This window comes from Ambystoma mexicanum, chromosome 4p (assembly GCF_040938575.1).
Source record: "Ambystoma mexicanum isolate Mex_15411 chromosome 4p, UKY_AmexF1_1, whole genome shotgun sequence".
Taxonomy (NCBI): Eukaryota; Metazoa; Chordata; class Amphibia; order Caudata; family Ambystomatidae; genus Ambystoma; species Ambystoma mexicanum.
The window spans coordinates 1,192,221,899-1,192,246,039 of NC_090927.1; the positions used below are offsets into that span (position 1 = coordinate 1,192,221,899).

At 47.2% G+C, this 24,141-nt stretch overlaps 1 protein-coding gene across 1 annotated transcript; it reads right to left on the reverse strand.

Annotated features, from left to right (window-relative positions):
• Positions 1-1,480: 1,480 nt before the first annotated feature.
• On the reverse strand, positions 1,481-2,727 carry LOC138452910 (myb-related transcription factor, partner of profilin-like). Its single transcript, XM_069605256.1, has 2 exons — positions 2,307-2,727; positions 1,481-1,881 (listed from the first exon to the last, which is right to left on the reverse strand). The coding sequence occupies exons 1-2, from the start codon at positions 2,725-2,727 to the stop codon at positions 1,481-1,483; spliced, it is 822 nt and encodes a 273-aa protein (XP_069461357.1).
• Positions 2,728-24,141: the final 21,414 nt, after the last annotated feature.

Genomic DNA, 24,141 nt, shown 5'->3' on the forward strand with positions numbered 1-24,141 from the left:
TCAGAGCAGAATGCCTAATATTGCAGAGCCTACTGCCAACGCTGCTAGTTAGAAAATCAGACAGAACACTACACATCACAAATTTGACACAAACAATGTGGTATGCGTCCACAATGCATGAGCAACATCAGGGCAGTGTACACCGTGTATTAACTTGGAGATGCAACCCACACCACAAGTCCATGGCACAGAACACATTGAGGGCATGAAAATTGTGTGCATACAACCAGGGACATGTGAATGTGACCAACGATAATCTGCAGGCATGTGTGACTACTACTGTTGTCCATCATGAATCTACTGACATATACCTTTTATTGCCTCTCATGTGGCTATCCCTTGAAGCTGTGGCTCCTCACCCCTGTCTGAAACCCACAGAACAGGCACAAGGAGGACTACAATCTTTCCCATACCCACACCCGAGTGGTCATCGAGCAGACCTTTAGCCTGTAGAAGGCACAGTTTTGCTGCCTTAGCCGGTCGGGTAGGGCACTCCTCTACAGGCATGAGAAAGTGGCCAAGATCATCATGGTATGTGTCATGCTGCACAACATGTGTATCCGACGGAATGTACCCCTGCCCCCTGACATTGAACTGCAACCACCTGGTGATGATGAAGGGGATGAGGAAGATGTGACTGCACATCATCGCGGAGGGACGTGCTGTGCGTCAGTCAGTGATAGTACAATATTTCTGACACATGGGTGCAAAGGCTGAAATGAAAGATGGACAGAGGGAACTGGGTGTGGGAGTACATGTACACTATGCACTGTATATGAAGAAATGACACATATGCAATGAGGAATGTCCATTCAAGATATGTTTTTCACACAACGGGTGTATTTAACTGTCCAATAAAGATGAAAGTGCTAAAACCCTCCACCACACACACACACTCCCCCCCCCTCCTCCCACAACTCCCCCAAACACCCACACCCCACTCCCCCCATAACTCACCCACACATGGTGTCCAAGCAATTGTCTATTGCCTTCATCAGGCTGCCCTGTCTACATCCTGCCACTCCCTGCACCAGGTGGCGGCATGACCGAGCGGCGCAGGGTTCGCGCCGACCTGCGTAGGGGGCTGGTTTGCGTGGAGCTTGAGGAAGATGGTGTGGCCGCCTGCTCCATTCTGGGGGCTTGACGCTCAGCCTCCATTGAATCAGCAATGCGGCTGAGGACCTGCCTCTGGGCAGACATCTCCTCATACAATCTACTTGTGCTTTCCATGATGATCTCCCTCAGGGAGGCGGTGTTGTCACGCCCTTCCTGCCTTGCTTGGGCACTGTCTGTGACGAACTGTCTCACCAGGGCAGTGAGTTCCTCCTGCCGCTGTGCAGCGTGTCCTGCCTGCTGCACCCCCGCCGGTACACCAGTGGCGGTGGAGGGTGCATATGTTACATGGGCAACTGCATTTGGGTCCTCTATGGGACTCATGCTCCCTTGTATGGACTCCCCCCCAGACTGCTCCGGGGTGGTGTCATGGTATGAGTCGACAGGTGTGAGCTGGGGGGGATGGGGCCGGACTTGGTGTAGCAGGTAGGTCGGAGGAGTCATCCTCGACAGGCACACACACCTGTCCCTGCACGTCGTCATCTGTGAGGGGTGCTGTAGCTGCCGCATCCCCAACAGAGCTGGTCTCTGCAAATTGTGGCCCTTCAACTGTCTCCTCTGCAGGTGCCACAGGTGTTGTGGGTACTGTGGTGATGGGCCTTGGTGGCACCAGTGCCGTGGCATCCAGGACTGGTTTGGTCTTTGATGCCTGTCGTGGCTTGTGTGGGGCTTTGGAAGTGGAAGGCATGTTGCCTTCAACCCTGGGCCTCTTCCGGGGTGTATTCGCCTGTGGCGGTGAGTCCTGGGCCTCGCTGTCAGGATCTGAGCCTGTGGGGGACGAAGAGAGGGATGGCATGAGTGATGGTTTGACAAGCATCATGCAAACATTTGTATTATTGCTCATCTACAGATTAGAGGGGAATAGGCAGTGGAGTTTTGATGCTCAAGTTGCTTGCTATAAGGGTGGATCATGCAGGCATCCGTCAGGGTCACTCATTTTGGGGCGGCCGTATGCTATGTGACATGCATTTCTGTTGTGGCCTGCGTGCAGTGTGACTTATGCCATTTTCATATTTGCGTGGTGTGTGTCAGGTATGGCATTGCCATGCTGCAGGCATGTGCATGTGTCTGTGCTGCAGACGACAACTAGGCTGGGAATGTGTATGTATTGGGCCATGCCTTGCCTCTTTAGACAGACAAATTGCTGGACTGTCATCAGACTTTGCATTACAGTGTTTTCTTAGGCAACTCACCTCCCTCTGCCGATGACGTTGAGCCACACTTCATGTCTCCCATGCCTTTGATGGCCTCTATGCCAATCATGATGGCACATATCTCCTCCCACCGGCTCAGCTTTATTGGTGAGCTTTCTCCTCCACCAGTAGCCATGGCCTGGCTCCTGTTTGCAGACAGGATGTTCCTGACTCGCAGGAGCAGCTCATTCCATCTCTTACGGACGTCCTTTGTGGTGCGGGGGGTGTTGCCTACCGCGCTGACCCTTTGGGCGACTAGTTCCCGAATTTCCTTCTTCTTGAGGACTGGCTCCCTCTTGAGTCTGTTTGCAAATACGACATTGGCATTGTCAGCCAGGGTCTCAGCCAACATGGTGAGCTCATCCTCATTAAATCGCTCCTTGCGCTGCCGGGAGGTGCCTTTTTTCACTGCCTTGGGCATTATATAGTTGTTGGAGGTTGGTTTGTGTACTCAGCAATATGCTCCAGGTCCTGGGTGCTGAGATGGCAATGGATTGTGTTTTTAAAGATGGCTGTTGTGCTTTTTCCTATTCCTGTGCGATGATGCTACTTCCCGTTCCGCTTATTTACGCTGACCGCTAATAGCGGTCACCGCTAATGCCGTATCCATTGATGCCGGTAGCACTGTCAGCGCTTTCCATGATGCTGCTAAGGTCAATTTTTTGGACTTTAGCAGCATGCCGGTAATGTCGTTACCGGCATGGCGCAAAGCTTGTGCCCGCAAACTGGTAATAGGTCTCTATTAGCGGGCTCTTTACTAAACGGACACAGTATTTGCTCCATGCCGGTAGGGACAGTTACTTACCTCCAAACTCGCAATGAGGCCCAATGTCTTCAAGTGTTTAGCTGTTTTCCCCAAGATAGGTGCAATCAGGTGTAGAAAGAGTAGAACATAGATGACAACATGGCCATTTCAGACAACCACAGAAAACAGAAGTAAAATTGAAGGTGAGTAATTATTTTCATGTTCATAATGTCAAAAAAAGATTGATGTGATAGGGGTATGCAATCATTAGAAGAGGCAAACATTGTTGGGTACGATAAAAAATTGAGGCATGCAGTAAGAATTGGTGCCATAGTCTTGGAAAACAGGAGTAGACTAGATTAAGTTAGGCAGGGACGGTGTGCAGCGAAACGCCTCTGTTTGTCTCCATAGGATGAACGCAAAGCACAAGCAAAGAGCATGGTCCAACCAATGACAAGAAGAGAAAAGGAAGAATGGCTGCTAAGCTGAGGAAGCATGTGCAGCTAACCAGCAAGTATTTACTGCTAACCAAGGAAGCATGTGCAGCTGAGCTGAGCAAAGAACCAATCCTAAACCAAGTATTCTGCAGGGTGGTTGCAAAATAGTTGTTTATGTGCACCAACAAATAGGGGAGAATGATCCAGAAAGTATTTTTGATAGCAGAAAAGGAGGAAAGGGTTGAAGTTGGGAAGAAAACCTGCCCCCTTGCCAGTGCCCGAATGACTTTTGTCCATATTATGACTTTCTACAGACGGCGGGGATTCCCAAGGACGTTTCTATCATCTGCTACGGACATGCTTAGAAGACCAGAAAAGAAGAAGACGTCTTTCCTTATTTGTTTTTTGTTGTCTCCTTAGGGTTGCATGTGGCACCCATAGGGGAAAACATGTCTCCCATGAAGGACAATATGTATTATATGTTATTGAAAACAAATCTCCTGTTCTAGCCAGCTGACACAGAGCTAGGGATGGGGGTATTTTGTTGTAATGCGAGAATGACCTTTAAAAAGGGAATGGTTAAGCAAAATTGTTTTGTAGCTTTGTCTAGGAGGCATAGGTGTCCGATAAGAGGGAATGTCTCACGATTTTTTTTTAGGGAATAAGGTATGAGAGCCAATGCGAAGAAGAGAGGTTAAGGAAATGGGTTGGTAGGAAATGTGTTAAATAGAAGAGACATGTTTATTTTACAAAAGAAACTCATTCCGTTTTATATTGCAGGTATACGTCGAGGGAACTGTATACCTTGGCAAATTAACGTTGAACCACGTGAGAAAAGAGGGAGGTCGTAGAGCAACCCAGTGAGAGCCTGACGCTGAATTGTGTCTGCAAAAGACTCCCCCAACCCTGTGTCCCCATGATGAAACATCCCCTCTTTTGGACTCATTGAACAATTAATTTATTGAAAGAGACACACTCTAACAAAAAGGAATTTCTTGTGAAAAGGAAAAAAGAGACAATGGACTCCTGGTCTAAGCATCAACGGAACCTGGGAGACTGACTGTGGAAACAACTCAAAAGAAAAGACAAAGGCGACAGGACACAGACGGTCCACCAACACCAAACTAAAGACGAGTAAAGTGGAAGATACGGAAGAAGAAAGAGTGTGGAAAAGAAGGAAAGACACAGTGAGAACGATATATATATATATATATATATATATATATATATATATATATATATGCATAGGCAGAAGAAGAAGATCAAGGAGAGATTGTATTTTGTTGTGGTGGGAGTTGCAGACAAGGTATGACACACAAAGAGACAATGGGCTAATGGGTTAGCTCAAAGCGTGACCAACCTCTCGAGTCTCACAATGGCTGTGGAATTATCTAAGGCATACAGGTAGTTTAAAGCAAATGATTACAGGAAGTGGTGCTTAAATGGAAGAAGATGAAACACACATGTTTTGTTTTAAGAATAACAATACGTTAGTATGTGACAAATTGTACGATTATGATAGGATGTTTTTAGATAAGTATCAAGGAGGGTGGACATGGATGTGGTTGAAAGTTATTGTTTTAACAAACAAGGAACTTTAAAGATGGGGAAATGTAATGGAGGTGCTGAGATGAAGATAAGGTACAAACAACTGAATGTAGTATGGGGCAGCCCCCCGCCCCCACTTAATGCTAAGCAAAGAAATTCGTATAGACTGATTTAGTATTGTAATTATGTGAAAATAGTATTCATAATGGTAAGGGATATTAGTATTCCAAACGGTGTCATGTTTATAAAGTCGAAAATGCATTTATCATGGTTTAGTAAGTAGGCAAGGCACTGAATGCATATTAAGTTTTTCCCATACACAGACAGAAAAGAACTCTGACAATGCCTTTTACTGGAAATGCCTGTAACTGACAATGCTGCTAAAATGAGTGAAATGAAGAAATGCTGCAGAGCGTGTTAGCATGAGGTAATCCTGAAGTTGAAACATTCAAGGCAGCGTGCCTTCAGAAATCAGACAAATGCGCTGAAACCAGACAGTTAATTGGGCCATGTATGGAAACTTAGCTAAAGGAACCAGCTGCATAAACCATATTTGGGGCAGAGCACCGGACAAAAAGCCAGGATGTGGGCCAGAATGTATTTCATTTTGAAGGTTTAAATAGATAGCAAATAATAGCCCGGTGTGCAAATGCTCAATGAAGAGTTTTGCCTGGATATGTTTAGAGAAGGTGGAGGCTGAATTCTCTCTCTCTGACAAGATATAAGAGGGAGCTCTGTTTTGAGCTAGAGAATGGAGTTCGTGTACTTGACAACAATGCTGTTTTGTGCTCTGTGCCAGCTTGGCATGAAATAAAACTTGATGAACTTGACTCTGTCTCCTTGCCTGCTGTCTGGTCACCTTTGCTGAAACATCGGAGAGCTCCAGAAAGCTTCTGAGAGGGTTCCAGAGAGCAACAAAGGGCCCCAGACTGTCCGGGTGGCCTGACAGAATGGAAGATGTGAAAAAGAGCACTATCGGGGTCCCTTTACAAGTTCCTAAATTATTACTACAAAAGAGAAGAGCGAATCGGATTGCCAGTCTTCTTGGGGATTTCATAATATATTCTGGGATGAAGTTGTATGAAGGGAAACCTTTTATATACTTTTTCAAATGTTTTCATTTTTCAGTTCTCACTATCGTCTTTCCCACAAATATGTATTTTTTTAGGTCTTGAATGCACTGTATAAATGAAGCATCTTCATCTTCCTTGCATTCATGACTGTGTCTATAATCTTTGACATATTTATCAATGAAGCCACCCTGTCCCATTTCTTCTTAAAATATATGAGATATTGCCCACCTACACTTCTATCAATTTAAGAAATACTATTGGCCTCCTCATCTACAATTCTGAAAACATCATTAGGCAGGAAAAGGCAAAGAACAAAAATGGGTCTAGCAGTATATCTATAAGAGGGACAAATTGCAGACTTGTGGAGCAGCATTAAAAAAATAGTGTATCCTCAATGTCGGATGAAGCTTCTATAGCAGAGCGAGAATCATCCCTTATAAAGACCTTGCATATGTTGCGGCCCGCCATGCTCTTTTGTCCGGCCCGCGAGGCACAAAGACTTTCCTAATAGAGGGCGGCCCGCGGCCACCCTCCATTAGGAAAGTCTTTGTTGTCTTTTCCGGGCCGGACAAAACACTGGCCCTCATTGGCTCAGCACACACACACACCACGTCGCTCCTACAAGCCACATAATGTGTGTGTGCTGCACCAATGGAGGGCCAGCACTACGGCTGGCGTGGTCCATAAGGCTTGATGCCGGAAGGCATTTCAGCCTTGGGCACGCCAGCCATAGTACGATTCCAGCATTCCAGCTTACCTGCCGCTTACCTGCCTGCCTTCCAGCACGTCTCCGGTAAGTGGTCTGTTTGTGTTTGTGTGTCGGGTCTGTTTTGCTTTATGTTTGTGTGTGTATGTTGCGGGGGGGATTGGGGGGTGTCGGATATGTATGAATGTTTGGATTTTAATGTTTTTTGTGTGTATGTAGAGATGCGGGGGTGGGGGGTGTCGGATGTGTGTCGGATGTGTATGAATGTTTGGATTTTAATGTTTTTTGTGTGTATGTTGAGATGCGGCCGTGGGGCGGTGCCGGATGTGTGTCGGATGTGTATGAATGTTTGGATTTTAATGTTTTTTGTGTGTATGTTGAGATGCGGAGTTGGGGGGGGGTGTCGGATGTGCATGAATGTTTGGATTTGAATGTATTTTGTGTGTATGTTGAGATGCGGGGGTGGGGGGGTGTCGGATGTGTATGAATGTTTGGATTTGAATGTATTTTGTGTGTATGTTGAGATGCGGGGGTGGGGGGGTGTCGGATGTGTATGAATGTTTGGATTTTAATGTTTTTTGTGTGTATGTTGAGATGCAGGGGTGGGTGGGTGTCAGATGTGTATGAATGTTTGGATTTGAATGTATTTTGTGTGTATGTTGAGATGCGGGGGTGGGGGGGTTGTCGGATGTGTATGAATGTTTGGATTTGAATGTTTTTGGTGTGCTGAGTTGGGGGGTGGGGGGTTCGGGTCTGTATGGGTGCATGTTTGTGTGTGTGCTGAGTTGAGGGGTGGGGGATTCGGGTCTGTGTGTGTGCTGATTTGGGGGGTGGGTGTTTGGGTCTCTATGGGTGCGTGTTTGTGTGTGTGCTGAGTTGGGGGTGGAGGGTTCGGGTCTGTGTGTGTGCTGATTTGGGGGTGGGGGGTCGGGTCTGTATGGATGCATGCTTGAGAGTGTGTGTGCTGAGTTGGGGGGTGGGGGTTTGGGTCTGTATGTTTGCATGTTTGAGAGTGTGCTGAGTTGGGAGGTGGGGGTTCGGGTCTGGTTGGGTGCTTGTGTGTGTGTGCTGATTTGGGGGGTGGGTGTTTGGAGTTGGGGGTTCAGGTCTGTATGGGTGCATGTTTGTGTGTGTGCTGAGTTGGGGGTTGGGGGGTTCGGGTCTGTATGGGTGCATGCTTGAGTGTGTGTGCTGAGTTGGGGGATCGGGGGTTTGGAGTTGGGGGGTGGGGGGTTCGGGTCTGTATGGCTGCATGTTTGTGTGTGTGCTGAGTTGGGGGGTGAGGGGTTCAGGTCTGTTTGTGTGCTGATTTGGGGGGTGGGGGTTCGGGTCTGTATGGGTGCATGTTTGTGTGTGTGCTGAGTTGGGGGTGGGGGTTGGGGTCTGTGTGTGTGCTGATTTGGGGGGTGGGGGTTCGAGTCTGTAAGGGTGCATGCTTGAGAGTGTGTGCTGAGTTGGGGGGTGGGGGTTTGGGTCTGTATGTTTGCATGTTTGAGAGTGTGCTGAGTTGGGGGGTGGGGGTTCGGGTCTGTATGGGTGCTTGTGCGTGTGTGTGTGCTGATTTGGGGGGTGGGGGTTTGGAGTTGGGGGGTGGGAGGTTCGGGTCTGTATGGGTGCATGTTTGTGTGTGTGCTGAGTTGGGGGGTTCGGGTCTGTATGGGTGCATGTTTGTGTGTGTGCTGAGTCGGGGGGTGGGGGGTTCGGGTCTGTATGGGTGCATGCTTGAGAGTGTGTGTGCTGAGTTGGGGGGTGGGGGGTTTGGAGTTGGGGGCGTGGGGGGTTCGGGTTTTTATGGGTGCATGTTTGTGTGTGTGCTGAGTTGGGGGGTGGGGGTTCGGGTCTGTATGGGTGCTGGTTTGTGTGTGCTGATTTGGGGGGTGGGGGTTCGGGTCTGTATGGGTGCATGTTTGTGTGTGTGCTGAGTTGGGGGGTGGGGGTTCGGGTCTGTATGGGTGCTGGTTTGTGTGTGTGCTGATTTGGGGGGTGGGGGGTTTGGAGTTGGGCAGGTGGGGGGTTCGGGTCTGTATGGGTGCTTGTTTGAGAGTGTGCTGATTTGGGGGGGTGGGGGGTTCAGGTCTGTATGGGTGCATGTTTGTGTGTGTGCTGAGTCGAGGGGTGGGGGATTCGGGTTTGTATGGGTGCATGCTTGAGAGTGTGTGTGCTGAGTTGGGGGGTGGGGGGTTTGGAGTTGGGGGGGTGGGGGGTTCGGGTCTTTATGGGTGCATGTTTGTGTTTGGTTGGGGGTGAGGGACATGGGGCATAGTGTTTGGTTGGGGGTGAGGGGCCCATGGGGCATAGTGTTTGGTTGGGGGTGAGGGTGCCATGGGGCATAATGTTTGGTTGGGTTTGAGGGGGCCATGGGACATAGTGTTTGGTTGGGGGTGAGGGACATGGGGCATAGTGTTGCACTCCAAGATTGAACCCAGTATCTGGCACTCCTTGCCCACCGCATCGCCGCTCTCTGCCCTATTTTCCAGTGCTATGCGGACGATACCCAGCTCATTTTCAGGCTACCCTCAGCCTCCCCCTCTCCTTCCCTCATCTCTGACTGTCTGTCTGCTATCCAAGAATGGTGTGCCGCCAATGACCTCTGCCTTAATGCCAGTAAGACTGAGATTCTACTCATCGGTACTCCCACTCCCTCCTTCCCTCCAGCTCTCTGGCCTGCCTCCCTTGGCCCCCTCCCTGCTCCTACCTGCAAGGCAAAAAACCTTGGGGTCATCTTCGACTCCACACTCTCCTTCTCTCCCCATATTTCTGACGTCGCCAAGAGGTCACACTACCAACTGCACCTCCTCAGAGGTATTCTTCCCTTCCTCTCCTTCCCCCAGAAGCTCACTGTCTCCCGAGCCCTGGTTCTCTCGAAGCTGGATTACTGTAACAGCCTCTATCTTAATCTGCCTGCCTCCACTCTCCGCCCTCTGCAACTCATCCAGAACAGAACTGCGAGACTTGTCCTTGGCCTCAAGCCCAGGGACCGTATCTCTCCAGGACTGAAATCTTTACACTGGCTCCCAGTGGCTGCGAGGATAAAGTTCAAAACCCTCTGCATTGTCCACAAGGCCTTCTGGGGCCTGGGTCCTAAATACCTTCAACTCTCTCTTCCCAAATATCTTCCTCCCCGAGCCCTTCGCTCATCCGCCTCCAACTCCCTCATGGTCAGCCGTTTCTCGAAGCAACGAGCTGGGGGTAGATCTCTCTCCGCGGCAGGGGCCTCCCTCTGGAACAGCCTTCCTACCTCCCTGAAACTTGAGGAGAACCACCTCCGGTTCAGGAAGCACCTCAAAACCTTCCTCTTTGCTTCTGCTTTCTCTCTCCCTCTCCCCTGCTGAACAGCTAATTAATTCTTCACTAAACTGCACTGATCCTGCAACTGGACCACTCTAAATGGCCTTCGGTCCTGGGCCCAGCCACTGATCCCCTGGAACCCCTCTGCACTGCGGGACTGTCTCTGTATCCCTACAACCCCCCCCCCCCTTCCCCAGCACTTGTTCTGCACTTACCTTGCACTTGCCACCAGCTGGCCCTTTTTTTTTATTTATTACTTTACGCCACTTACCTTACTGCACTTCCCCCCCTCCCCTTCCCTTTGCACTTTTTTCCCCCTCCCCCACCCCTGCACTTGCGCGATCTGAATGACACCTGGCCTAGTAGGATCGTTTGTTATGTCTCCCCTTGTTCCTCCCCTCCCTGCCTCGTCGCGCCTTGAAACACCTGTGTATAGGCGCGTTACAAATACCATATCATATCATATCATAACCCAATAATAAAGCTAAAAGAGGCACAGTTAGGAGATGTTCATCTTTGGCTTTCTGATGAAACCTGACTCAACGAAGGCCATACTCCTCTTGGGCAACCCAAATAGCAAACTGTAGCAGTCCAAAATAACGGCATATCCAATCTAGGGTCAATAATATATATATAAGTTAATTAAACAGGCGAGATACAATAACTAAATAGAAATAAATTATAACAATGGAAAATGTGTAGTACAAAATGTAAGTTTGAAATGCAAATAAAAATCGTTACCCCTCAAAAACATTCTTTTTCCATGTGTTTAGTACAAATTGGGGGTTTAAAAAGCCTCCTGCCACGCCCCGCCCACATTTACTTTTCGGCCCACTATAGCCCTCATGTAAGGTACTTTCGGCCCTCTGTCAAAATCAGTTCTGCACCCCTGCCTTAGGGGGTGCTTACTTACTCTCTCGAGTGCCACACACGTGTCTGTGCATGAGCATAGAGAAACTTCACCTGATGGGTTATCACGTGTTACCACTTTAACTAACACTACTTATGTGGCCTAAACATCTATCGTTCTGAGCTGAAAAATATCAAGCACAACCTTTACCCCTGTTTCAGATTGTATGCCTTAGAGCAAAACCTTTCGGTTAGCTAGTCAAAAATTTGCGCCGGTTTCCATTCTATTGAGTTTTATGATATCTCACTTTTTTCTGCCAAGGTGTTTATGTCTGTAATCAGCCTTTCTTGTAGTTTTTCATTCCTTTAGAAGCTACTTAGTGATATTTAAAAATGTTGGGCCTCGTTACGGGTCCAGCGGTAACCCTGCCGGTGCTACCGGTGGCTTACCGCTGGACCTGTAAAAAATGACCGGCGCCTGACTTCCTGGGGCCACCGGGCTATTCCAAGTCCGGCGGCCGCGTAGTCAGGCGCCGGTAATTTCGTTAGTCCTATGGGACTCCATGGGAATGGGGATAAGGGAGCCCCGGCACCATTTCTAACAATGCCGGTCCTCCCGTGAAAACTAGGTCTGACCTGCCGGGCGGGAGGAACAGGGCAGAGTTGTAGTGTGCCGGTCTGGAAACAACAGTGGCGGTAAGCTTACGGGCACTTTTGTTTCCGGACCGGCACACTTAGAATGAGGCCCATTGTGTTATGTGTGTAATATACATGGCTAATTCTACTCATTCGTAGTTCAGCCACAAAGTCGCAGCTCAGAGTTTTGTAATGCCGCTTAAGATACAGTTTGCATTGTTCTCCTTCTGCAAGAATGTCTGCTTACACACATTATATTGGAGTTGCTATGCACAAGAAATGTGAAAAAATATGAAAAAATGTGAAAAAAGCATTTCAATGTTTTTTGCTCTAAAAACAGAAGTAGTTGCGATTTTACAAAAGAAATTTTACCACAACATACTGATGAAAGCCCCGCTGGGCAAGGCCTACAGAAACAACCCAAGACTGGAAAGTGGTGTTGTACCATACAGGAGAGTACATGTTTGACATGCTATGGTATGTTACTGGGAATTATACTATGTTCTGCTGCGATTGGTGTGGTTTCCAGGTTCTCTGCGGATCTGAAAGAGAGGGGATGGTCAATGGAGAGAGAGGGAAAATGAAAGATAGTTTTGCTGTTGCATTGATGCTGCAGACCAGAAGTACCCCAAGCTCTGCATGCAGGACTCTTACTAGATGTTCTGCATGAAGTGCATAGAGCCGTTTGTGTCCGCAGCTGCTACTTATCTGTCCATGCTGCTATGATGCTTTGGCTGGGGCTGCCTTATGTAAGTTTGTTGCAGAGGGAAAGTGTTTGTTGGGAAGGATGTCCAATTGCTATGTGCGAGTGTTAGTATCCGGTATTGTGTTTTGATGCATATAATTGAAACATCTGAGAGCAGGGAGCAGTCAGAGGAGACCTTGATGGGCAGGTTGGGAATGGGCTCAGTTAATCTTAAAGCCACATATAGCAAGCCATAACATGGCATACAAAAAGCTGAGGTATAAACGTCATAACACCATTGCAAAGCATGAGACAGGCCTAACAAAGCAAAACAAACGTCTCTGCTCCCCACAACTCCAACCACTGGCCTCTACCGACAACTCATACATAGTGTTCACCTGCATCACTGACTGGGCATTCCTTTTTTCAAAACAAGTGTTTACTGTGATGGTGCTTGATGACTACAAAGGTGCAAGGGGTGTACACAGTGGAGGGGTAACAAAAGAAAAGACTCCATCAGTTCTCGAGGGGCCATGCGCACATCCCTGGCCTCCTTACGCACGTGCATGGGCCCAGCTGGGAGGTGCTGCATCAACATCATCCTCTGGTGGAGGACTGTACAGATTTTGGGGCAGGGGTATGTTGCGCCTGATGCAGATGTTGTGCAGCATTGCACAGGCCAGGAGTATCTGCCCCCCATTCTCTGGGCTGAACATGAGCGCACCCTCAGACCGGTGTAGGCATCTGAAACGTGCCCTCAAGAGCCTGAATGCCCACTCGATTGTCACCTTGGTCCTCACATGGGCCCTGTTGTATGCCACTTCCTGCAGCATGTGGGGATTCCTCAGAGGAGTCATCAGCCACGGAAGCAGCGGGTATCCAGAGTCACCTACAAGTGGGAAAGACACAGGTGTGCCTTATGATGCTCAGCAGTGGTACGTGGTGGGTGGACTCAGAAAAAGTTGTCAGGCAGTTATTTCTGGGCCATGCACCGATCCCTGGCATCCATGCGCATGGCCCAGCTGGCACAACAGCATCATCCCCTGGTGGAGGAGGGTCCAGATCTGGGGCCAGGGGTATGTTGTGCCTGATGCAGGTGTTATGCAACATTGCACAGGCCAGGACTATAATCCCACCTTGTCTGGCCTGTACATCAGTGTACCCACAGACCGGTGTAGGAGTCTGAAACATGCCTTCCAGAGGGTTTAGGTCCGCTCTATGGTCACCATGGTCCTGGCCCTGTTATATGCCACTTCCTGCAGCATCTGGGGATTCCTCAGACGTGTCATCAGCCACGGAAGCAGCGGGTATCCAGAGTCACCTACAAGGGGGAAGGACACAGGTGTGAGTAATGATGCTTGGCACTGAGGTTGCCTGTGACGGCAGAATCTCATTGGTCAGTCTGTGCATGCACGTCCCACTGTTTCATGTTACAGTCCTTGCATGCATATTGCACTGCTCACGGGGTGTTGCATTCTGGTACCTGTATTGTATGTGGATGTCATGTTGGGTTTATAATGGCCTGGTCTGTAACTGCTACTTCTCCAGTCATGTGATACTCTTGTCTGTTGTGGTCTATGAACTGAGGGGTGCACTGGAGGGTGGGTCCTGCATGTGCAGGGTGTTCTCCAGGCATGCATTTGTGACATTTTTGTGCCCCCCCTTTGCCTGTCACTCATGTTGCTAGGTAGATAGTATTGTACATGTACTCACCCAACACCCAGGTCATTTGTCCTCCGTGATGTTCTATGTAGGCTGGCAGCGTGCTGTTCCAAAGGACCATTGCGTTGTTGGTTGATCCTGGGAATCGGGCACAGAAGTGCTTAATGGTAAGGTCAGCGTCACAGGTGACCTGGACATTCAGGGAATGTAACTACTTCTGATTCCTGTAGACCTCCTCTGTGGCATGGGGGGCCCCAGCTCAAAATGTATGCAGTCCAATGCTGCCACCACATTGGGCATACCTGCAATTGCATAGAAGTGGGTCTTGGTGGCGTTGACCTGTGCCTGGGTGGTTGGGGAGGGCAATGTGCAGGCCCGCATGGCGCAGTAGGGCCTCCAGCGCCTGCACCAGCACTCTGGAGAAGAGAGGCTGCAAAATGCCATGCAGCTGGCTCACAGAGTGCTGGAACATGCCACTGGCCAGGAAGTGCAGGACTGACACCAGCTTTAGCAGTGGTGGTATGGCTGACATGATTCTGATTCTGATTCTGATCCCGCTCTCAATGCCCTGCTGGATGTGGTATGGCCTCCCTGTTTAGGCCGTACAGGGTTAGTATCTGCCTGTCAATGAGTGCCCAGGGTGTGGCCCTTGTGTGAGGGATCACTGCACACCTCGACCTCTCCACCTCATGCCCATCATCCTCCCCCTCCTTTCCCTCCCTGCCTCGTCCTACTCCTCCTCTCCCTGGCTTCCTGTTGCCTCTGCTGGTACTGCAGCCCCTGCAGCAGTAGATTGGCATGTGGCGCCTCCAGCTCCATGTTTACGGCAATGAGTGGCAGCATGGTTGTGTTGGGAAGTATTTTGGGGGTAGGTGTGACCCTTTTGTACTCTTCCTGTGTCCATAGGGTGCACCTGGGTGGATTGGGTGAACCTGTGGCCTTATTTACTTCATCTGTGTCCATTTACCAGCTGCTCCGAGGTGTTCCTCTCTCTGGCTTAGATTTGCCAGTATTACGAGCAAATATCAGCCGGTATTACTGGCATATCAAATTTCGTAATGTGCCGGTTACACCATTGTCCCAGTTTTACTGGTGCAGGTTTCTTATTTTTGTTGCCGATAATTCAGGATGAGGTGATATCGGTGCTGGTAATTCCAGCAACTGTGTTCTGGCAAACTCGTACTTTACAGGAGTGGTTAACATGCAGGTAAATGGTATTGTCTGCCCTTTTACCTTGTACCAGCAAATAAATAAATAAATAAATAAATGTGAGAAATCAATAGAAACATTTGCATATATTCTCTTGTTGTTCACTTTGCTTGAGAGGCTAAGAGAAGCAATGGAATAATTCCATCATTAAAAGTGGATGAGAGTTGGGTAAGCAAACAATTCTGCAAGCTCACAGAAAATAATTTTCTTGATTTCTTTTCTTTCTTTAAATATTTCTTACTGGTCTGGAAAAAAACCTCAGGCCTCATTAAATGGTTGGCAGTAAATTGGCAGTAAATATTCCGATTTACTGCCAAATTCATTTAATGTTTCTGCACTCAGGCCCTTGGATTTACTGTGGAATTAAACGTGGTGGCGCAATGGTGTTAGCCTACATTGATAGGGCTCTATGAGGACATTTAGCAGATTTACAGTGAGCAGTCATTCTGCATGGCAAATCCTCCAGTGCTGGACAATAGGGTGCATGATTTGTATCCAGCTGTTTGCTGCAAATACATCATCCACCTTACAGCCATAACCCCCAGTACAGCGTTGCAGTCATGTGATGATAAAGCGGTGGTAATAGAATTACCACCACTTTTCTACTACTTTTTTCAACACCGCCATACTCGTAATGAGGCCCATAGTCCCATATTAAATGTATGCTGCTGGACAGTGAAGGTTTAGCAGATATGCAGGACAATATGAATACAGTTTAAAAGTTACAAAAACCCTACATTAAGAAGTATTAATAATGATATGTCAAATTTCATAGTAGATACAAAAATGCCCAGTTTCGTTGAATACCAATGTATAATTTCATAACTATACACTATGGTCCACAGCATTATTATAGCCTATCCTTGAAGCAGTCTTTATTACATTACATAATACCCAAGTGTGTGCTGGAGATGTACCCGGCAATCAGAATAAAAAAGCAGGGGGGCACTGTCAAAGGTTAATATCATCCATGGTTTACAATAGCAGTTGTTTCCTTCTCACCTTATACTTGTAGCAGAAAAACAAAAAAGGAAGTGCAGATTAAAAAATCCCTGGATAAACAGTGCAGGTAGCTACATAAAAATGGCCTCACCATTTTACCACAACTGAATTTAATCCAATTACGTTTGAAACGAATGCTGGTAAGTACATATTTAAACTTATTATTTACTGTTTTCCTTCAATTTCCCCCTACTTTCAAATAGGCAAGAGAATTTTCTACAACCGCCATTGAGTATCTTGCAAAAGAACGGACCAGCATTCCATACGGACACTGGGCCTCATTGTTTGTTTGTTTATTAATTTGTAGGGCACACCGGACCCTTAGGTAACTGGTCGCAACAGAATACAAGGATACTTCAAGCTTAGTTATAAAGTAAGGAAGGATAGGAAAGGTGCATGCATACATTACATATTAAACAAATCTAGTAAGGAATATAAATATATGCAAACATAGGGATGGACGCAAAACAGTTAAGGATAAGATAGTGGAAAAAAGCCAGGAGAGGTTCAGAGCAGTGGCTAACTAGTGCAAAGTGCATCAGTTAGTCATGGAGGTTGTTGCATCGTAGCCATTTGAGAATGTTTCGTCTGAAGCTGTAATAAGATTGATCTTCTAAGTCAGTCGGTCCGGTAAAAAGGTGCCTGTTTTCATAGGTACCGGCACTTTACCGGACCGGCCAACTACGGGTTTGCTGCCTCCAGCAAAAAGCTGGCAGTAAGGCAGGCACCCTACCGGCAAAAAAAGCTGTCACACCGGTAATGACTGCCAATCCCCTCATAGAGTCCTGTGGTACTCCACGAATAGTGATTTACACCGTCACTCTGGCACCCGTAATATGGCCGCAATGCCACCATACCGGGTGTCGGAAACAGTAACAACATTTGCTGGTATCCTGGCAGCTCTACCGCCAGGATGCCGGCAACGTTGGAATAAGGCCAATTAAATATTTCTCTATGATCATATAGAGGCCCATGCATAAACAGCTCCCAAAACTGATTACTAACCGCGGTAGCAACAGCAGCGAGGATAGCTGACAAGCAATGCGTTTGTCTTGGAAGCAAGACAACGCATAGCGAATCCCAGTCACGTGCTTAGAAACTGGTCTCTGTATTAAGCGCGCTATAATAGGTCAATCATAATTATAACTATTTTTTGCCAAAACTCTTTTAGTATTCTTGTTTCCGCCAAGCCAAAGAACCTTTATACCTTATGTGAAATGTGCGGATTGTGGGTCTGGAGTGGCTGGCACTCTTGAAGGCCGGTAATAATTAGCCTATTTGCAAGACATATCCAACCCTGCTCTCTTTGTACAGGTAGTCCCAATGCGGCATGTTGTTGACAGACTATCACTAATATTGAGAATCAATGCAATAAAACAATTAAACAATTAACAAGATGCCAGGGAGATTCCAGGGATCATTTTCCGACATCAGGCACTGATTAATTAGATCAGAATGAATTGCTAGGGCATCAGACCTAATATTGCTACGTAAAACCATGTCCTATTTAATTCTGAGGTGGCGCTAAGGGATGGTGACGTTTAAGTTGGGAGTTTTCAACAAAAGAGAAAGAGTTGCATGATTGCTAGCTACATTGGCCTCAAAGAAAAGATGCACCACCCATTTCTAATATAGTAGAAATAAAAAAAATAATTATTGTGGATAAGCTCCCACTCTGTGGTGCTGCATATGTGTCTCTGTAGGTGAGTGCATGAACTAGCTCACTTAGCAAAGGGACAATATTCTATTCAGCTAATACATTGAGCAGTCCACACGTATTGGAAATTATCCCACGCAATTTCTTAATATGGTATTCAGTCAATTAAATATTCCAGATTACTTGTACTATTAAAGGATGCATTATTGAATCATCATCACATGTGTGATATCATTCAGATGCAACCAGAGCTGACAAGTGTTTCAATGGGCTAACAGGTAGTAATATTCATGATGTCAAACTCATCTCTTCAAGGAACCACTTTTATAAACAGATTAAACACCAAAATGGATATAATCACAGGAATAGTCTTCGCTGTTCCTGCAATAAAACACTATTTCGTCACTAAATGAGATCCCGACCTGATGAAACACTCTATGGGGCTTTCAGTTGGTCCATCAAAAAGTACACAAACTTGTATTTAGTTTATTTTTCCACAAATAGAAACAATAGAAACGCTTTCCAGGTCATCCTCTGAGTTCCCGAGGGCCTTGGCCCAGAGTCTATCCCTTTCATCAGGAAAAAGTTCTGCCACCTGGCCTGGCCCTAAGAATCACCCATAATTCCTAGAAGTGCAAAGTATGGATAACTTTCCGTGGCCCCTCTCAGTGGCCAGCGTTCTTTAATGCAGTTCTCAGTCTTTTCCCTGAAAGTAATGTGCTTGCCCTCCAAGGTGTAACAGGGCAGTGCAGATGCTGCCATCGCCATGGCCACGCAAACTCCAGCAGCCTTGTGGCTTTCTATGGGGCAAGGAACCTGCCTGCTAACCTAGATTGGGATTTCCACTGCTGGACTGGAGAGCTCACCCTGATGGTTCCCCCAATCGCGGTTTTGCTTTTCCACCCAGATTACTATGGATTGTACAACATTTGGAGAACTCTACAGGACCTTCAGTGACATTCGCTCTCATACTGTACCTGTGGGTGAGGATCTCTTCTTGTTATACACCAAATCTGGGACATTGTCCACAGATCTCAACGCTGGTTTGGCCCCAGTCTAGTTTTGATATGGGTCATGCACAGCCTTTTAAGATGCCGCTATCGTTGCACCACTACGTGGCACCTTGCGATTCAAAGGAGGTGGCAGCACCCCCACCTTCATGCTGAGTAAGAAGGGGAGTGACGTAGTTTCTTTTCAAGCACATAGGCGTTCCGATGCCTGTCACATTCTGTAGCAGTGTTGGATTTGAGATTGAAAGTTTACCTGGTGCAAGTGTGATAGACTTGGGGAACAGGCTTTGAACCAAGGTTTGAACCTGGCGTGATCATCAACTGGGTGAACGCCTCATCAGTTGGGAGATGCTTAATGAAAAGACTCCCAGGATTCAATTGGCCACAACGTTATTTTGAATGCATTAATTCGTTCATTCCTTCATATACTTTACACCTCTGTACATTTATTGACTATTTTTGATTTTGGTTTTTATGTATACCCTGCTTTTTCATATTTTGTATGTACTCATTTTTGGGTCACCTTTGGCACCCTGCTGCACACACTTTTACATGCATAGCCCAGTCCTACTTGGTAGGGACCTTCGTTTGGTAGCATTGTTTCATTGAAGGCATAGGACAAAGAGCAGATATTTAGCAGATGCCAGACATACACACAGAACACACAGAAAAAAGAAATAAAACACTTTTGGCTTAATGCACACATTTCATTAGGTAAACACTTCTTAAAAAAGACAATTGTCCATTTAATTTAGTAAATTATTTATTAAATATTGCTCACACATTTTTAATTAATTCCCTAAATACACAAGTCACTGATATTTTAAAACAAATAACACAATACTAAAGTGTGTGTGCGAGACCCTGTCAACCTCTCATCGAACAATCACACAATATCAAGCATTCCAACTACATCCATCCATACATACATAACATCATTGAAACACAATAGAGGGTCACTAAGTCCACCTCAAGTGCAAAATACAATCAAAAAGAAAACCATTGCACCATTCCTTTCATGAAAACCTGCATCACATATAATTTAAATACATTTTAGGTTTTTTCAACTTAAAAGTACCGGCAAACAGTTAAATTCCATTGGACTGTCTATGTCGACTCGAGTTTCGGCTTTATTGTCTGCCTGGATTACATAGACCAGATTATTTCCCAATTGCATTTATAAAGACGATGCCTGGAAGGGCTAGGAACAGATCTGTCCAATTATTCATGAAGCCCCTTGACGCAAAATCAATAATGTCCGCTGAGGACACACAGCTTCCTTCTATATTCAGGACGAGGATCCTCAAAGCCTGACCAACAGGTCATGCCCGGTCTCATCCGATTCACAGGGCATCCAGTTCCAGAATGTAGATGGATTTGAGAGGTAAACAGGTGGTTGACGTCTGTGTCCTCCAAACCTCTGTCCCCTTCGCTCCATGAAAGGCAGAATCAAAAAAGAAGAAAGGGGGAAGCCTTGGTGCAGCAACGGTTTGCAATTGTGCCCCTTTTAGAGTGATCTAGCATAACACACGCATTGTTACACTCAGGAATCTGAAACCTTTGGCTCTGCAGATGTTTTGACCTTCAACTCCCATCAGCCCTAGTCAGCATTGTCTAATGGTGAGGGATCATGGAAGTACAAGTCCAACATTTCAGGTGGGACTTAGGTTGCAGAGCCCCATACAACAGTCTGTGCTGTGCTATGATGCAATGTGATTGTCACTTTGTAGCAGAGCAGATTATGATGCATGGGTTGTTGCCCTTATGCACTTCTCCCGGCTTCCTCATCGCAACATTGTGGGTGAAGCTGTGAGAGAATTTATATCTGGTGGCTGCAGTCCAGCAGAGTTGTGTTTGAGTCTCACCTGCACCAACTCCTTTTTGAATTGGCCTTTTCTAAAATGTATTTTGGTGCTTGAGTTTTGATGTCTTATAACAATGAACATACAAAAAACCATTTAAAAAACAAAACATAAATATGAGTCCCAGCTTTCAGTAATGCACTCTTACACACAGTTGTAGCAGCACGTGCCATCAGGGCTTGGTATCCGAGGGGTTCTGTGCACTGCCTTGCTAGCTGAAGATACTCTCTCCATGTATCAGGATCCAAGGAGCAGGAGGTCGCTGCAAGCGGCACTGGATGGGAAGAGAAATGCAAGAGAGCCGGAAAATGGGGGCAGATACAAATTGGGCAGAAACAACATTGAAAGATGGACGGATACAGGGCCCTGTTTGATTCCTATTCTGCCATCACCACTGCATGATGGCCCCTGGGTTATACCTTTTTAGAAACATAGACAAAGGACTAGCCTGCTCGGGGTTTGGATGGGACTATGATTAGGAAGTTGTCTGCCAATGTTCTTTATTGGATCTTGCATGGTCAGATTTTATACTCTTGAGAAAAAAGAAAATGTAAAGGCCAATTCTAAAAATTAGTTGGTAGAGGTGATATTCAAACCCAGTTCTCATGATGGCCCCTCCTTTGGAGGGACGTGTCGCATCCACTTGCCAATCCAATCCTGTGCAAGGGAAGCCTGCAGAAGCACAGACGAGTTTCAACACATCCCCATACGTCACCATGCACGTGGCTTGGGCAAAACATTATCTGTGACCAGCGCTGTTTCCAACTAGCACCACACTATCGCGGGAACAGCGAGGTGCAGTTACTTTCTTCGTTTGCTATGTCAGCAATGGGAAGAAGAAATCAACCAATCAGAGGTCACTTGAGACAATGGTCTTACATCAGGCAAAGGCTGCATCTTGTGTCAGCGGATATTACACCTGGCGATCTGGGTACTGTATTCTCTTCCCACCTATATACTTTCTCTCTGCCTCCTTGCATCCTGAGGACCATGACGTATGGTATTCTATTCCCAGGTAGGGGTTCTCTTCTCACTCTTTTACTCTTTCTTTTCCCTCTACTAGATGTCTCCCCTCTTCCATTTCCTTTCTATCTTGTTTCCCCTCTCCACTCTTTCTCTCTCTCTCTCCCCCTCTCTCTTTCATCCCTCTCGCTCTATGGCCTGCACTTCTAATTTCAGCCTTTTCTCAAACTTCTCCTCCACATTGTCTTGCCTTGCTTTTTTTTAACGTTTTCCTCTTCACTCCATGCCTCCTCACTGCTTCACTCACTTCCACGTTCTGTCTTCCTTTTCTTTTCTCCCTCTCTTTCTCTGTTCTGTTGCCAGCTTCTTCTCCTTTACTCCCCCTTCTTCCTGTTTCCTTCGCCCCTCCTCCCTGTCTTCCCTTCCTCTTCTTTTCTCTCTCTCATCTCTCTTCCTGCTTGCCACCATGTTTGCTCCCTTTCTGCAAATGCCACACATGTTGAGGCTCCAACACTTTTAATATCCAGGCTTAATGGGTGCTTGCGGCAGTCCCTTGGGTTGGTGATTGGCTGGTGTGGAGAGGCTTGTCACCACTCCCCCATGGAAACCAATTGTGAGCTTGTGCCTGTGTTGGCACTGCGATCCAAGGCTTTATCTCTAGATATGGCCATCTTGCAATCAGGTGGGCCAAATAAGGAAGCAGATTGACTCCAACATGAGACTCCCCCTTTGTTTCTCACCCAGCCGACTCCTTGAAGTCTGGTGTGCTCAAGCACAGCATACATCAGCGGCTCATCTTGCCTCCCACCCTAGGACCCCTGGCAGGGGGAACCCTGCAACCAGGGAGCGGCCGGCAGAGGGAGTTGGCCAAGCTCCCCACTCCACCTTGTCCCATTATGGCTCTCTCCTTCGGTGGTCACTATGAGCGGACACCAGCCTCACATGTGCAGACCCGCCCTCCTTCTCCTCCCACGGCTGTGCCTGCGCTATGAGCCACCAAAAGGCCCTCATCCTCTATACCTTGCCCAAAAGATGCGAGTTTGTCACCTGGGAACAAGGCTCAAAAACAGAGCCCCGATAAAATGTTGTGAATGTTCTCTCCAGATTTACCTCAAAGATATTGGGCTTCATTCCAAGTGTAGTGGTCCGGAAACAAGGGTGACGGTAAGCTTACCGGCACCCTTGTTTCATGACCGCCACACTACGAGGCTGCCTGCAGAGGCCACTGCACCCGGAAGGGTCAGACCTGCCATGCGCAACGGCCCCTGCAAGCAGACTTTTTACGTAAGCACCGTTGCTAACGCTGCCGGTGCTTCCGTCTACCCACTCCCTTACTGAATCTGCCGCCTGACTTCCCACGCCGCTGGGGCTTGTAATATCCCGGTGACACAAGGAAGTCAGGCGACGGATTCGGTGTTTCCGGGTCAGCGGCAATACGCCGGTGGCACCGGCGGATTACCGCTGACCTCGGAATGAGGCCCATTTACTGTTACAAATCCGGTGTTGCCCCATTCCCTGGATACATTGTTCTGTTGTCCCTGGACCCCTCGTGTGGCTTCATCACAATACACATACATACACGCAAGCACACAGATTGGAGCACTCAGACATGTGCCCACATTCATTCGGAACACAAACACATGCATGCATACAAAACATTTTTGCAAACTTGTTTTTACATGAGGGGTGATCTGCTGTTGCACTTTTTTCTCCCCTTAGGGCAGCCAGACTCACTGACAGGGCTGGTGCAGACAGTGGATTTAACATTTCGGCCTGAGTGGCCAGGCACGAAATCTCAACTCCGTTCTTACCTGTATGCTGCCGTGATCAGCGCCTGTACGCCTCTCTGCCCTCGCTCCCTCCTTTCCATTATTTAATTTTTTGAACACATTAGTTCCCAACCTCGATGGGCAAGTGCCAGCCCAGAAGGCAGCATTGGGGAATTGTGGGTTATAGAGGAGGGTCCCAAAAGGGGAGGCCACCATCCTCACCATGCCAGGCTCCGGCACTGCTCCATATAAAGACTGTCAATGAATGAGGCACAAAATGCAGCCATGGTCCTCCCTTTTACCACTGTGTGCATCTCTCTTTTAAGACACTTATTAGGCACCATGTTACAGTCTTCTCTTTTTCCCGGTTTCTAGTGACTATTTCGAATGGCTTATTTTCGAATGCCATTTTCTCGAAAACATTTTGCTGGAAAAAAAAATGTAGAATGTTTTTTAAATGGGCCCCTCCCAAACCCCTGTTTTTTTGTTTAACACTTTTTTTTTACTAACGAAACCCCCCAAAAAATATATATATTTAAAAAAAATACATTTGAAAAAAGACATTTCGGCAAAATGTTTTCGACGAAATTGCGTTTTGAAAATACGTTTTCAAAATATGACCGGATACCCTTTTTCCCAGTGTCCCATGTACCACTTTCACCACATCGGTTCATGGTATTTTCCTATAACGATGGTGACAAAGAGGAAGATCTGGACAACTCATCTTCAGCCAG

Coding starts and splice junctions, on each gene's coding strand:
- LOC138452910 (XM_069605256.1), bottom strand. CDS start 2,727: ATGCCCAAGGCAGTGAAAAAAGGCACCTCCCGGCAGCGCAAGGAGCGA. Junction 1,882..2,306: donor AACGTCATCGGCAGAGGGAG/GTGAGTTGCCTA, acceptor CGTCCCCCACAG/GCTCAGATCCTGACAGCGAG.